Source organism: Daphnia magna, linkage group LG2 (assembly GCF_020631705.1).
Source record: "Daphnia magna isolate NIES linkage group LG2, ASM2063170v1.1, whole genome shotgun sequence".
NCBI lineage: Eukaryota > Metazoa > Arthropoda > Branchiopoda > Diplostraca > Daphniidae > Daphnia > Daphnia magna.
Genome location: NC_059183.1, coordinates 16840488 through 16855297, shown reverse-complemented (window position 1 = coordinate 16855297; position 14810 = coordinate 16840488). Strand labels below are relative to the sequence as shown.

The following is a 14810-nucleotide window of genomic DNA, read 5'->3' as shown; positions in this document are numbered from 1 at the left end:
CCACGCATACATGGTAGCGTACGAAGGGAACTCAAGTGACATAACATCATTAATTTATAAGAGAAGTCATCCAATTACACGGCTGAAGAAAACAGAGGCCACTGTCAAGTCTCGTCACAAGCGACAGCATTTTTTGGCTTTGTCTTTGCCCCCCGCGTTCGCCGTCTCCGCCTCCATCGATTCCGCTTCCAACACTATCTTTTCGATGGCGACCTTCTCTCGCACTTGTAGCTTGGCTGCCATAGCGACGATCGACTGCTGGATCATGTAGCCCGTTTTGGCGCTTGTCTCGAAAAATTCCAATCCCATAGTCTGTTTACATCCGCCATAAAATTGGAGAGGCAAAGAAAAAGGGAAACGAAAAAAACAAAAAAAAAACAAAAATCTGATTATTTTATTTGCCGTTCGAATGGCCAACATGATTCACTTTCTCAGTTTTACGTAATAAAACGGGACTTTTCCACCATACATCCATAAAATCGAGCAAACGGATGATTTGTCAGCGATTGACGTCAACAATCTACCTGGGTAACGGCACGTTTTGACGATCTTTTGCCACGTTTCTCACTGGTTGCATTTCATTTCTAAGTGGATTCAGTTGGTTCTTTTGTTTATCTGTTTTTTAAGATATCGAGCCTGAAGTGGTACTGACTAGCAACCGAAAATCGTCAGCATGTAGGGGTTCTTGACGTCAACAGTGACGCTAGTATGCAAATCCAGCGACACACGACGAAAAAGAGCGATGGCAAAGGTGCCATATCACCTTGATTATTGTCTAGTTCGCCCATGGCAGTAGTCACCGCAGTGACTCTAATTGACATTGATGAACTTTATGATCATTTGATTACCTAGTTTGACGCGGAATAGCGTGTGGCGTAACTTTGATTGCTTACCTTAGCAACCAGAACTAAAAATATCACGTCAAAACAAATCAATCTCTAGAATTACGTAACGATAGAAACGTAGAAACTATCCAAATCGAGAATTGCCCTATCAGATAGAACTACCCATTTCTAAACACAATGCTGAGGAAGTTGCGTACCATTCGATCCGTGCACAATATTCAACAAAATCGAGATCGATCCAACGGCCCGTGATATATATACCCGTTCTCAATTCCCACTATCTCGTTGAAGGATGAAAACTCGGTGCGATGGTTGTAGAACAAACAAAGAAACAAAAGAGACAGCCGAGAAAAGTTCTTTTTTGCTCACAGATTAATGGGAAGCAGTGTTGACAGCACTCATACACGAGTCACACAGTAGGTCTGTGTCTTGGTAAATAACTTCCATAAGTCAGCAAAGAAATGGGAAAATGTTGGAAGCCAATTTTGCAAAGTGAGAGCACTCTATATCCGACTCGATCTGGTTTCATATACCGCACTATATTCCAAGTAGACGCATTGTGATAAGCTCCGAAGAACCTGCCGCAGAACGACTTCTTGCCTCATTTCAATATTCTTAATTTTACGAGCTACGGTGCACAGTACGTTGGTCTTACATGCTGAATAATTACTAATCAAAGCTTTAATGGAGGAAAGATAACTAAGGTGTGATTGAAAAGTTTGAATGTACAGTACTTGGGCAAGCTTCATGGCGTCCGTTGTTAATACGCGGTGCGGATGCCTGGTTAGTGTGGCGGTTAATTGTCCGCCTTCGTTGCCTGTCGATTCTTGTTCTGAGTTATCTTCCTGCTGCTCCAGTAGATCTGTTTTGTTTCCAACCAGCAAACAAACGACGTCGTCACCTACCACTTCCTGCAATGACGTCAAAAAGCAACGAAACGAATGAGGAATTTGAAAATCCACCTCAAAGAGTGGGTGAGAAGTTGGCAGTCGTTGATAATATGTTTCCTCATCAGTTTGGTTTCTGTTCAGCTCATATGCTCCTCACATTCTTGCTGAACTTTTAATGACAAAGCACAACCCATACGGAAATTAAGCAATCCATCGCTTACTTTAACGCAGTCGATCCAGTAGCGAACATGGACGAATGACATCTCAGACGTAACATCGTACACGATAAGAACGCCATCAGCTTTACGCAGATACTGCTGACTAATGCTGCGATATTTCTCTTGTCCTAGAAAAACCAAAATTAACAAAAAGAAAAGAGGATGGAATCAATTTTCGACGATCAATAAACTTTTTATTTTTGCACTCGAACGCTTTTACGATCGAGAATCAGTATCATGATTTAACTGTTGCGTTTGCCTGCAGTGTCCCAGAACTGGAGTGCGCAGTACTGGCTGTCGTCTCCGACCGGCAAGCAACGGATGCTCAAATCGATCCCGACCGTGGCCGATCGTGATCCGACGTAGTCATCACAACAGAACCTGTCCAAAGGTACAAGAGATATCAGGTTTACCATCAAGGGAATTGTCTTTTGGCATTCGAATTGCCTAGTTGACAACGCTCACTACACGATGGGCCAAACTTCCTGTAACCATTGATTGATACTATTTTCGACCTTCTTCTTAGCCAATTTCTTTCGTACGCACAACGCGATCACTACATTGCTTTTATAATTGGCCCGAAATAGACATGGTAAGATAATGCAGTTTTCCCTTTGCTGCCAAATTGGGTCGGACTCGAGACGACTACGCAAACACGTAGATGGATGATTTATAATTGAACGAAAGAGTAGGCAAGCAAAAATGATAAGTGTATACCTTGAAACTACTGCAGTATTTTTGTAGATTTGAATCTATTCAATGAAGATGTGATCACATGTAAGAAATGTGAGGACACCTCACTGGACGTGAAGGTGATCGCAAGTTCACGCTAAAGCTTTGTTCGGATTCACGTTCATAAATAAGACACCCATATAAACATCCGTGCTGGGATCCATTCTGTTCCGATACCCTTTGAAATTCTGCTCAGTCAAATAGAAACGCAAAAATAGGACTCGTGTTCTTTTACACTCGATAAACGTCACCGGAGGAAAATGGATTCTTGATAGACGTACAGTTGTACAATCGTCACGAGAAGGTCAATAGATTCGCGCCCACCAATTGCAAAGTATAAGATACCGTGGAAACATCACCGTGCTGAATATACCTGCGAATAAACGAAGTTTTCCCAACACCACTTTCTCCTAAGACGATAATCTTGAAGACGGCCGACGGAGTAATAGGTTCACTGCGTTAAAAAAAAAATCAATGAGATACAGGGAGGAAAAAAAAAATAGCATTTAATTATAAATTATAAATATAGGAAAACCTAGTGTTTTAACTAGAACTAGCCATTCTAGACTACGGACTACGTTTTAGAAAAGGTGCACATGAAAGTTTGACCAAACTTCTACACAAACGATCAACACGGTAACAAAGAATCCTATATGGCACAAGCTTTTGCTGTTCACAAGGAACTTGGTAGAGCAACTAAAAAAATTGTGTATACAAAATCCCTTTTCGATGGAACCCTTTTGACGGCTTTTCTACAGTAAATATGCAGTTTTCAACATATAGGATAAAGCAGCCTAAGTATGTGTATAATGCATCTACATTTGGCCAGCTGATGCTGAGAATTCTCAAAAAGCTTCTACCAACCTCTTTCGCAATTGAACCCGATTAATCCATTGACCGTTGTGATATCCGATTAGCGAGTCGGGGTAAGACATGGAGCCGTTTGGGAACTGAAAATATGGCAAGCTAGTTTCAACTGTGCAAATGCTCTTGACGTTCGTTCGGCTGGAAGGCGGATGCACGTTAGTCGACCACGTGACACTGTGCTTAGTCTCACCGCGTAAAGAGGTTGGCAAACATTCTTCTGGCCGATCAACAAACAAGTTGCCCAATGTTTCTTGTTGTAGGCTTCCCTCGGACTTGCTCTCTCCATTTAGTCGAACAGAACACTGAATAGGGCATGATCCTACTAATGACGGGCAAACGAAGCCATTCGTTTCACGGGAGCCACCGGACGTGCTTCTCAGGAGACTATCTTCCGGCCCATCGAGTAGATTATTTTCCGCTCCATTTAAAGAAGATTGAGAATCGAAATTCAGTGCACTGGCCAGCTCGTCAAACAAGCTGTTTTTCTTCGTCTTTTGTGATTGGCTACCCTGTGGAAACAAATAACGCGATGAGTAATATAATTCCGTGAATATGTGTTTGTCATTCAACATTGGACAGGAAAAAGATCTATTTGTCTACCACACTTTCGCTATACAACTTCTTATTGAATTTCTTCACTTTTCAGATGCTTTCAAGATGTTGAAAAAATTGGCTGCGTCGCATAAATGTTGGTTTCTCGTTCAGCGAGCTGTGCGGCCCGTTTTTGTGTGGCATACGACGAATTAGTTGCGATGACAACTTCTTATGGGAAAGAAAAGAGCGTCCAATTACAAAATTGGTGGCACACGCGTTAGCGAATCTAACATAACGACAACATTTCTCAATTGATTTTCTCGAGCGTGGCGAACTGTTGCATCGCGTCTTGAATCCACCTAGCACTTACAAGAATCGAAAAGCGGACATCCCAAACACTAGGGAATTGTTGCACCTGTTGCTACAGGCAACGCCAAGTTGAAAATCCGAAAGAACTCCTGAACCAACACAAATGTTGAAAACCCGAATAAATTCTGAATATATACACAACTAAAAATCGATCCATATACTTATGTTGGCTAGCCTTCAGAGCCAATCACGTTAACATGCCGAAAGGTGAACGTTTGCTAACACACGATTCTTTGCAGCTTATCTTCAATACTTGCAAAGCAGCACACATCCAACGCATCCAGAAAACGAAAAACGCTTCGTCATTATTAAAGGCTACGTTTAATTAATTTCACTTTGCAGGTAAACGATAAACACAAAGCGTCAAGGTAGGCAATACGTCTTCTTTAAAAACGAGTAAATATTCTTTACAGATAGTATTTTTATAAAAACGTGATGCTCACCGTGACGTCGGGTTCCTTGCGCAAAGGTAAATCGAACATAATATCGATGTTATCCGCATGTTCCGCGAATTCCTCATCAAAAAGTCTGGAATAGAAGTGGAGATGGTTATCAGAGTTCAATGTTGCGGCCTCTTCCATTTCTCTAGCAATGCTGGCAGGTTCATCGTTAGTGTCAATGCTGCTATTGCCGTAATCACGCAGGTCATTTTCATCCGTCAACCGAGTGTTTATCGTGCGAAGCAAAGACAATTGTTCGACCAGTCCTTCAATAAAACGAAAGAAAAGGTAGGCATCATTTAGCAAAGCTCATTATGAATCATAGGACCCAATCAAAATACTAAATAAATTAGACAATGGAAAACGCACAAGATTCGCACAATTATCCAGCTGAATGGGCGAATGTCTCGGTCATTCGTGCAGTGATCAATATAGAACGATTTCAACCTGCCCAACTTGACCCGTTCATTAGATTCTTTAATAATTGGGCTGAACCATTAGTATGACATCCATCTTTTTTTGCATCTATTTGTTTCGCAGACGCGGGTAGACTGCGCAAGGAGGAGATCGATATGAAACTCTCCATTAGAGAAAGAAAAAATAGAAGAAAGCGGGACGAGAGGGAAAGAGCAGACCTTCACGCTCGACGGCGATGTTTTCCGCGACTTGCAGGGCTGACATGGCCCTCTGTCGTCGTTCACTAACACTCTCCCGTCGCAACCTCTCAAGAGCCGTCCGCAATTCCTCGGCGTTTCTTGTTTGAATTTCCAATTGGGTTTCCAGAGATCTCTATAAGATACAAACAAAGACTTCAAAAGGGTGGACGACAAAACGACAGTGGCGATGTTACAATAAACATATCTAGCTTATATCATTTCAGAAAAATGAAGCGGCTGAAAATCGTCGATTGACGGAGTTGAGTCTTTTTCCGTACTGTATACCTTCTCTTTGGTTAGGAGTGTTAGATCGTGCTTATTGGTGGCTTCGTTCACCTGCAGGCGACTGAGCTCCTCTTGTTAATTCTTTTTCCTGCATTTGCAGTTGTGCCAGCAGAAGATCCTTTTTGGCAATTTCTTCTCGCATGTCGCTCTTCAGTTGAGACTCCTTCATCCTTTCCTTCATGATAAAAAAGAAAAACAAATAAAAATAATTGACGTGACACGATCTCACGTTCCAAGCTCCCGGTGCCAGCTCTGTCGGTTTCAGTTTAGTTCACTTACCATTCGAATGACAAGTTCCTTCTCCTCTTCAATTTGCCGCTCCATTTCCTCGTAAAGGCGTTTCAGCTGTCAAAGATTCGACAAAAGTCGTAACAAATTAGATTTCTTTCATCATTCCGCGAAAGGAAGATTTCAAGATTCAAAAATTCAGCTAACTTCTTCCTCGCGCGTCTCCTGCTGGGTTCTGATGAACACCTCCATATTCAACTTCTCCTTCTCCTTGGTGTGGATGCTGTCAGAGATGCTGGAAAGAAATTTTTCAAATTCAAATCCAGCGTCTGGCGCGTCTTGGCGGAAATGGTCCCACAGCAAGCTTGACAGACTTTTCGCTTTAATGAAAGAACATTGTAAAAATGAATGCGCAAAACATTATGCAGATATCGTTTTGCCAAAAAAGCTCACTCTTCAAAAACGGTCAGACCTCCAAGTCCGTCTAACAGCTGCATGAAGTTTTCATCGTCTTCTCGTTCATCACCATCTGAAGTTCTACTTTTCACTTCTTGGGTATTCGTATCTATTGTCTCAACCTCGGACGGGTCATTTTCTATATAAATACCTGCAAATTCAATAATTATACTTATCCACGGTGATTCGCTAACAATATGATGTGAGGTTAAGATGTGAATTTACCGAATCCATGAATAAATTCGTCGAAAGTGAGATATCCATTACCGTCAGCATCTAACGAGTCGAATACTAATTCCAACTGCTCCGGATCTAACGGCATTTCATCCTGCATCCTCTAAAAAAAATATATTTGTATTAACTAATTTAAAGAAATTCTTCATCCATTTGTTTGTTTTTTTATTCTGGAGGAGGGAAATTAAAGGTTATAGGTAATTTATGAATAAAGAATATACGATTCTTCTCAGTTTTCTATAACCAGAACAAGGACTTGGAAATTACGCAACAGGTAAGACATAAAACAGAGCTCTTTGCGGTTTCTACTGCTTATTAGGGATCTTAAAATAATATGAGATTCTTTTTTACAGTGTCTTCAACTTGACATCAGCTGTGCGTGAGATTTTTACTACACGATTACCTGCACATTTTAAAACTGACAGGAATTGCTGGTAAATCAGGGTTATATTTAGCGAATTCCTTACTACCTTTATAGTGTTTGCTTTCTTGTTTTACTTGTACCTATTTTTACATTGATTTTGACCTGGATTACTGTCAGTAGTTGTTTGTAAGATAGTGGACTGGTTGTATGGCGTACAAAAATTTATTTCAAACCTGCATGTCTCGTTTCGTCACGAACCCTTTCTCTTCCTTGTCGCATATGGCGAAAAGATGCTGTGCACGTATTCGCAAATCGGTCGTTTCGTCCGCCATTTTCCTGGCGTTCCACGATAAATGTTTCGATGACCCAGAAAATTCTAGCAGAGATAAATATGGATTCAAGCGAAAGTCAACTGCATTCACGTACTAATACAATCAGCCAAGAACTAAAAACAGTTTAGGACACATTCCTTGTTTCTAGCTCTAGGGAGGACTAGGTTCGGTCATTACAGAGTACTAGGTCTCGTGATAACACCTGCCACAACTGGTGTTTACTTTCACGTTTCCTCATATGCGTTCACTTACTACGTTATTCAGCATTCCCACGTGCGTGTAAGGTCGATTGACATGTTTGGGGAGACTGCACCTGTGTCAATCCTAGGGCCACACACTCCCGAATTCCAAAGCGAACAAGAATTATGAAAACTGGTTCTAATACAAAACTGTGTAATTTGAAAAAAAAGAAGATGTCTTCATTTTTCATCAAAGTTTGTCACAGTTAATCACTTTTGACTACACCGGATAAATATGGAGTACATGTGATTAACGTTTTTATCCACTCCTGGCGTTGAACTACGCATCTCACCGTGTACATGCATACATCTTATAAATAATTCTAAAAACTAAACTTACGACATTACCTTCCAGTGTCCATATCCCTGAAACCAAAGAACTGGTATTTTATTTGTCAGTGACGGCAGAAAGCGAGTGTAAGCCAACTAAGGAAAAAAAAAAAAAGAAATCTTGATTCAGAAACTGGATTAGGCGAAAGTTTTCACTCTAAAAAAAATTGCAAATGGCATCCATCTGAAACGTACTGACAGGGAAAAGGATATGCAAGGCGGGGAAGAATACTTGAAGCACATTCGCATGGCAGAACCGGACTCTTATTGACTCTGAAAGTCTGAATGTTATTATCTAAGTCTGACAAAGGGTAGTATCCCTTCCCCTAAAGGTTTGAAAGCTTGCTTTCGCAGAGAGAAGGGGTAAGGAAAAAAAAGAAAGTCGTCAAGATCTCTGGACATGACGGAGGGAGGGGGACCAAATATATGCAAAATATATATTTTTTTCAGGGAAGGGTGCAAAAGGTTCAAGGGCAACAATTTTCTAGAAAGATAACAAAAAGGGAGGCAGGGGAAGGAAAAATTAAGGCAAAAACCATACGAAATACATCGATATCATCATAAACAAACCGCGAAATAAATTTTTTTTTTTTTTTTTTTTTTAAATTAAAAAATTTTGGAAAAATTTTTTTTCCCCTTCAAATGAGTTTGGTTTTTTTAAATGGAAAGAGAATCAGATGAAATGCTGAATTCCGGGTCCAAATATACCGTTACTGTCAAACCTAAAAATCTCTTTCAGCTTATTTTTGACTTAGTTGGACACTTATGCTTTCAAATTAAAGTGAATAACACTAATTCTTGGGCACGGAAACTTTTAAATACACACCACTTCAACTGGGCTCACACGGGGAAATCCCGTTCTACTGCGTAAAAACTCGTTTGTAAAAAAGAAATCGTCTCTACAGACACGGGGAAAAAGATGGCAGTGCCGTTTCTGGTTTTATTTACAAATATTCACAATGGAACCTCTTGCCCCGTTTTTCTATCAACTAACTTGAAAAAAAAACAAGATGTTATCAAACGATATGTATTTGGCATGAAAAAATCTGAAACTAAAAAGACATTTACACCGGAGAAAATCAAATAAACCGCGTAGTTGGTTTTCTATTCTCTATAATTAAACGTATAAAGAACTATAGCACCGATCGGATTCAAAACTTTATGAAAGTTTTTTCTCTGAATGGCTAGGGCTATACTCGGAATTCGATTCTAGGTTAGCACTTTTTGCGTATGCTTTGGAATGAAAATTTTTAAAGAGACTGAGAAACAAAAGCGCTTGCACGACTGACCATAGGGAAAAAGCAGTTGGAAAGTTACATTCGACGAACAACAATTGTAAGCTGTGAAACCCTACGCAGACAAATTGAACCATCTGAAATACAGTCACGTACTTTTTCCACCACAGGTACTTTTGAAATCTGGGACCCATGGCTGCCATCAGATAGTAGAAATACATGACAACGTGAACCAAACTATTCAGGGTGACGAAAAAGCAACAGTGACCGCCAACGATAAATCGGAAACAAATCCAAACACTCGATGGCATAACGCTATGATGCAAAACGTGCAGGAAAGAGATCTGGTTGTCCTTTTTGCGCATTATGAAAAAGATGGTGTCAAGAAAATCGATAATCTTTGAGATGTAAAAGCAATAGCCTATCAAAACTAATTGCAGGGCATCTTCGTTGTTGGAGTAATCGACCGGCTCACAAACCAAACTGTAACCGTTGAACCAGGTCAGTTGACAAGTCTTGCAGAAAATCCAACCGTTAAAAGCGATTTGGAATGCATTGTAAAAGAAAAGAATGTTTCTTAATTGGAAAGGTTTCCTATTTTCCATAAGCTTCGGTCCCAATGTTTTCACCACAAGGAGGTAAGCTAAAGAAATGACGATTGGCGTTAGTGGAGAATCTGCCAAGATCCATCCATCTGTTCGCTTATCTGCCAATATGAAAGAAACATTTTAACTTTTCAGGGTAAAGGCTGAAATTGTTTTCATTTGAACATTACATAAAATATCTCATGACTGGATAGAAATTAAAATCTATACCTCTTTGTTCCCATATCCTGCTTCCCTCTTGAACGATGATTTGCGCAACGGAGCCCATAGTTTACTCAACGGCCACTCAATGCGTAGTGTCCGTTTGGTACTCTTTGACAATTTATAGACGCTCGAAAGGCTTTCTCAAATCCGGTTTTTTTTTCTTTTTTTCTGTCTAATCACTAGAGATGCAAATAACAGGATTTTTCAAAAGGTGGGCAGTTAACAAAATGCAAGTCTTGGAGCGATACAAGTATGGTGAATGCGGTCTATGTTTATTATGCACGTTCCTACGGGTTGCGAAAAAAAGTATTCAAATAAAGAAATCATTTAGAAGCTTGGATTACGTGGGGTTGTCTTACTGTGCGTTTCTCTGATCATTTGGCATACCAGATTAGACTTCTGAAAAGGACATACACTTTGTCTCTTAGCATCAGTGAAATCGTTCTCTAAAAAAAGGAATGATTTTTTAAAAGTTGTCGCCCCTTTGAATACCGGAACCTGTAGCGTCCATTCGATTAATGCGTATAGAGGGTATTGGGAAACAGTTTTCGAGATGTTTACGTTTTCTTTTTTTTCTTGTTTTTCCTGCGATACGGTTGGAGAAAGGCGCATTATGTTTAGATCAACATTTAAATTTTTTTTCGTATGGCAAGCATACAAATGCAAGGAAAGTAGGGCATCTATTTTGAAATGATCGTGCTGGCAGTTCACAAAAAAAAACCTTTTCCAATCGCGGAATGTTTTTTTTTTTAATCAAGCAGATTCCTTAGAAACACGAGAGAAACTGACAAATTAAATCTCTAACCAACAATAACTCATCAATTTTGCCAATGCTCGGCTGTGGTAAATTTTGAAACTACTTTAATTATACACATAGTACATATCGATCTACTTCATGCTGTCGTGTAAAACAGTAATTGCTTAAAATAACTATCGGAACATCACCATGTCGTAATCATGTTTACAGTTCTAGAATGTTGATTTAACCCCATAGTTATTAACCAAGTCCAAGAACTTGTGGTGTAATCGTCCGTCCACCCTCGTTCAAATGGAAAGTGCAAAAAACTACAACGCTAAGCAAAACTAGTCGGATCCAGTCCCTCGCATTCTTGACGTTCGTTCTCGAGCGCTAGAAAACTTAAAATTAATTCATACAAAATTTCTTTATCCGATCCTTTCTTGGCAGTTAAAGATGTAAGGACATCATCTTACTCACAAAGTGGCTTGCAGTGTGGTCTGGGCGTATTATGACTCAGAACTGGACTAATTTCTATTTTCCAAAATTCTATTTTCCATATTAATTACGATACTTGCGGTAAAAGGCGAAAAAACCTTGAAGCTTGTCGGAAAGGAAATTTAGAAAGTATTTTCTACGTAGGATTTCACGCACGTGTAGGATACGTTCAGTGCCTGGGGATATTTCGACAAACACGTATTTACATTTTGTAAGGAAATATGATATTCATATAGCTTTATACTTAACTATGCAGGGAAGAAGAGTTAATGGTATAAAAACATTTTAACAATCATGAAAATATCGTTCCTTCTTCATATTTACAGTCATTCATGCTGTTTACCTTATTGTTCATGCTCCAGGTAATACTCTTACCATTGTAATGATCCTAAGGATAAGAAATTTGATGTAACGATGGGGTGAGACTTACTTCACAAACTTTCACATTTCAGGGAAAGGAGATAAACTTATGTCTGTATGAAACACTACCGTTCCGGAAGTTGGAACGTTAAAAAAAGACAGATGGCCATCTTCTTGAAGATAGACAGAGTGATACGTCTGAGCACATAACGAAAGGCACTTCATATCAGTAGAGTTCCAGTAGACATCGTGCCAGGATGGGTTCCGTTGTCCAATGCATTATGGAAGAAAGCAGCAGAATATGGAAACTACGAGGTAGGAACCTGTTTATCTTGTTGATTTCGCAATTAAACCGACACGTGTTTCAACCTTTTGACACCAATTGGTTTAAAATTTGTTTCGTATAGATTTGAGAACGGACGGCTGGCCGCTGACACATTCGCCGATGACTCCAGTGCTCATGTCTCTTTCCTATCTTTTTATGGTCAAAATTTGGGGTCCGAAGTTGATGGAAAGTCGGAAGCCTTTCCAATTGCGAGGTGTACTAATTATCTACAATGCATTTCAAATCGTTTTCAATGGTTGGATGTTTTGGGAAAGTAACCGAGTGACGTGGTTCAACGGCTATAGCATCATCTGTCAACCTGTGGATTACTCACTAAACGAAGATGCCCTTCGCATAATCTTTATCGGCTATTGCCTTTACATCTCCAAGTTGATTGATTTTCTTGATACGCTGTTTTTCATCTTACGTAAAAAGGACAATCAGATCACTTTCCTTCACGTCTTTCACCACAGCTTTACGCCGCTCTCCGTATGGCTTTGCTTCCGATTCATTGCCGGTGGACAGAGCTGGTAAACTCTGCATTCAAGAATTGCAATTTAAAAATTAATCTTAATCTCATTTTTCTCTTAAAGTTTCTTTCTGACGTGCAATACGTTGGTACACGTTGTAATGTACTTCTATTACATGATGGCGGCGATGGGTCCGCGGTTTCAAAAGTACCTGTGGTGGAAAAAATACCTCACCGTTTTTCAAATGGTTCAATTCGTCTTGGTTGGTTTTCATAGCATACAATTACTTTTCATTGACTGTGACTATCCTAAAGCCTATTCTTGGGGCACTGCGATACAAGCCGTTATGTATTTCTTTCTCTTCAAAAATTATCACACCGGAGCATACAGCAAGCGCCCAACGGAAATTTCTGGATCGTCCCGTATTATTGTCAAAAAACATTTGTAATGTATGTTTCGTGAATAAATAGTTCCTATACACATTGTTATTTATAGGGCAGCAGTAAAAAGTTCAAAAGAAAAGTTGCGAGCCTGCTGAACTTCATCAGAGCCCTTACTCTAGCTGCTCCCCCTGCCCACTAGTAGGCTATTGATTCTACGGATGCCTAAGGAATGACTAAGTAGGTTATTCTTATGTATTTTTGAAATAATGCATTGCATTTCGGAAAAGAGTTGTGGGAATTGAATTGGGTCATTGTTTCATAATTAGTTGCCTGCCCTCTTTTCCAGCAGATTGCTATGGTCTTTGTCTGTTGGTTAAGCGCAAGCCTAACGCACCTACGAGCTGCCGGTTCTCGAATCTAACAAGTTAACAGGTTCCAATCTTGATGGTATAGTGAATACACTGATTTTTACATTTCTTTCGATTTTAATCGAATTTCAACAAAATCGTGTATTTCTGAAATTTAGAGATCTTTGTTAGCAATTCGATTTTTGTTAGAGGATGGCGATATTGGTTCTTTCTCTTTATAATAGGCATTCCTGTAAAAGTTGATAAACAAACCAAGAAAAATCAGTTGATGACCGCCAATCCACCAGCAAAAAGCGATAGGGAAATCGCAGTCGATGAACATCAGCTGGAAGCAGTGGAACGAAGCCATGATGAATTGAATCATTTGAAAGCTAGTCAAATGTTTCTTCCAACCGAGATACTTTTGATAGCTCGGTCCCATTGCCGCCATAAAATAGTAGAAGTACATCACGACGTGCACAAACGTGTTGAGAAATGCGAAAAAGGATGCGTGTCCTCCGCAAACGTAGCGGATACCCGGCCATAATGTCATCGGAAGTATCCCGTGGTGGATAACGTGAAGCATGGTGATTTGATGGTTTTTCTTGCGAAGCACAAAGAACAATGTGTCCAATAAATCGATGAACTTGGAAATGTAAAAGCAATAGCCTGCTCTGACGATTCGCATTGCTGCCTCACTGTTTGAATAATCGACTGGTTGGCAAATAAAACTATAATTTCCACTGAGCCAGCCGAAACGACTGATTTCGTAAAATAACCAGCCGTTATAAATAATTTGAAAGAGGTTGTAAGCCATCAGTATTCCGCGTAGTTTGAAGGCTGGCCTGTTTTTCATGAACTTTGGACCGCACACTTTTACGGCGTAGACATAACCTAAGCAGATCACGATGGACGGCACGGGAGAGCTCATTAACGGTAAACCGTCAAGTCGCTTGTCTGTAGGTTTTCCATAAAGAATAATGTTAGGTATAAATTATTTTAGTCGCATTATCTAAACGTCACAATAAAATAAGTTTGAATTGTGCTTTTCCTACCTCTAGATTCCCATAGTCTTGTGCTTTCAGTTACGACGGCTTGGATGTAGGAAGCCATTTCACGTACAGCGTCAGTCAGCAGTTTACTTCGTTAAACTGAGGACGTGATTTTATATTGGTTTCTAAAAGGTTAAAAAAAAACACGGCCAATTAGAGCACTCTTTAAAGCCAGTTTTTGTTTAACTAGAGCATCGAAAATTTCGCCTGGGCTACTTTGATCCTAAACCGGCCCTTAGCATAAATTCAGTTTTGGTGTTAAACCCCGATTTGGATTACCTTTTCGCTCTTGCATCGCTTGGAATTCAAAACCCATATTCGAAATTCAAGTACAGAAAAAGTCCCATCCTTTTTTATTATCGGAGAACAAAGAGGAACTGGGAGCTTGGTTTCCACATACAGGTCAGGGACGCAAACAAATTTCTGTCGGAAAAATATTCTGTGCCTTTCTAGTTTGTAACTACTATTCAAATCCTGTTCATCTATCAGATATAATTGGTATTGAGGTACAGCAGCGTCCAACTCGTACAAAAAGATCATTTTAGCAACTTTCTAAGCCAACGGATTAAAAACGTT

General features: G+C 39.8%; 4 protein-coding genes across 7 annotated transcripts; 1 reads left to right on the top strand and 3 right to left on the bottom strand.

Moving 5' to 3' along the window:
* Positions 1 to 36: 36 nt before the first annotated feature.
* On the bottom strand, positions 37 to 8293 carry LOC116916388 (EF-hand calcium-binding domain-containing protein 4B-like). The gene is given in 16 exon segments (XM_045169464.1): positions 37 to 312; positions 1580 to 1756; positions 1957 to 2081; positions 2201 to 2334; positions 3059 to 3139; positions 3550 to 4061; positions 4899 to 5161; positions 5531 to 5684; positions 5837 to 5911; positions 5913 to 6011; positions 6116 to 6181; positions 6272 to 6501; positions 6534 to 6671; positions 6746 to 6857; positions 8038 to 8115; positions 8215 to 8293. Coding segments are annotated over 16 exon segments (2496 nt in total). The 5' UTR covers positions 8269 to 8293; the 3' UTR covers positions 37 to 114.
* A 737-nt stretch (positions 8294 to 9030) lies between these two features.
* Positions 9031 to 10230, bottom strand: LOC116916398 (elongation of very long chain fatty acids protein AAEL008004). The gene is made up of 2 exons (XM_032921647.2): positions 10070 to 10230; positions 9031 to 9960 (listed from the first exon to the last, which is right to left on the bottom strand). Exons 1-2 carry the CDS (start codon positions 10125 to 10127, stop codon positions 9179 to 9181), a joined length of 840 nt encoding a protein of 279 aa, XP_032777538.2. The 5' UTR covers positions 10128 to 10230; the 3' UTR covers positions 9031 to 9178.
* Positions 10231 to 11761: 1531 nt separating this feature from the next.
* Positions 11762 to 13311, top strand: LOC116916401 (elongation of very long chain fatty acids protein AAEL008004). 4 transcript variants are annotated; one of them, XR_006643362.1, is made up of 5 exons: positions 11762 to 11972; positions 12065 to 12512; positions 12576 to 12874; positions 12948 to 13072; positions 13162 to 13311. XR_006643362.1 is itself a non-coding variant. In XM_045169449.1 (4 exons), exons 1-4 carry the CDS (start codon positions 11915 to 11917, stop codon positions 12956 to 12958), a joined length of 816 nt encoding a protein of 271 aa, XP_045025384.1. In that variant the 5' UTR covers positions 11762 to 11914; the 3' UTR covers positions 12959 to 13311. The 4 variants fall into 4 exon arrangements, 2 of the variants coding, with proteins under 2 accessions (XP_045025384.1, XP_032777544.2); XR_006643361.1 differs by having other exon boundaries at positions 12576 to 13072; XM_045169449.1 differs by having other exon boundaries at positions 12948 to 13311.
* LOC116916399 (elongation of very long chain fatty acids protein AAEL008004) lies at positions 13301 to 14361 on the bottom strand. Its single transcript, XM_032921649.2, has 2 exons — positions 14238 to 14361; positions 13301 to 14139 (listed from the first exon to the last, which is right to left on the bottom strand). Exons 1-2 carry the CDS (start codon positions 14293 to 14295, stop codon positions 13358 to 13360), a joined length of 840 nt encoding a protein of 279 aa, XP_032777540.2. The 5' UTR covers positions 14296 to 14361; the 3' UTR covers positions 13301 to 13357.
* Positions 14362 to 14810: the final 449 nt, after the last annotated feature.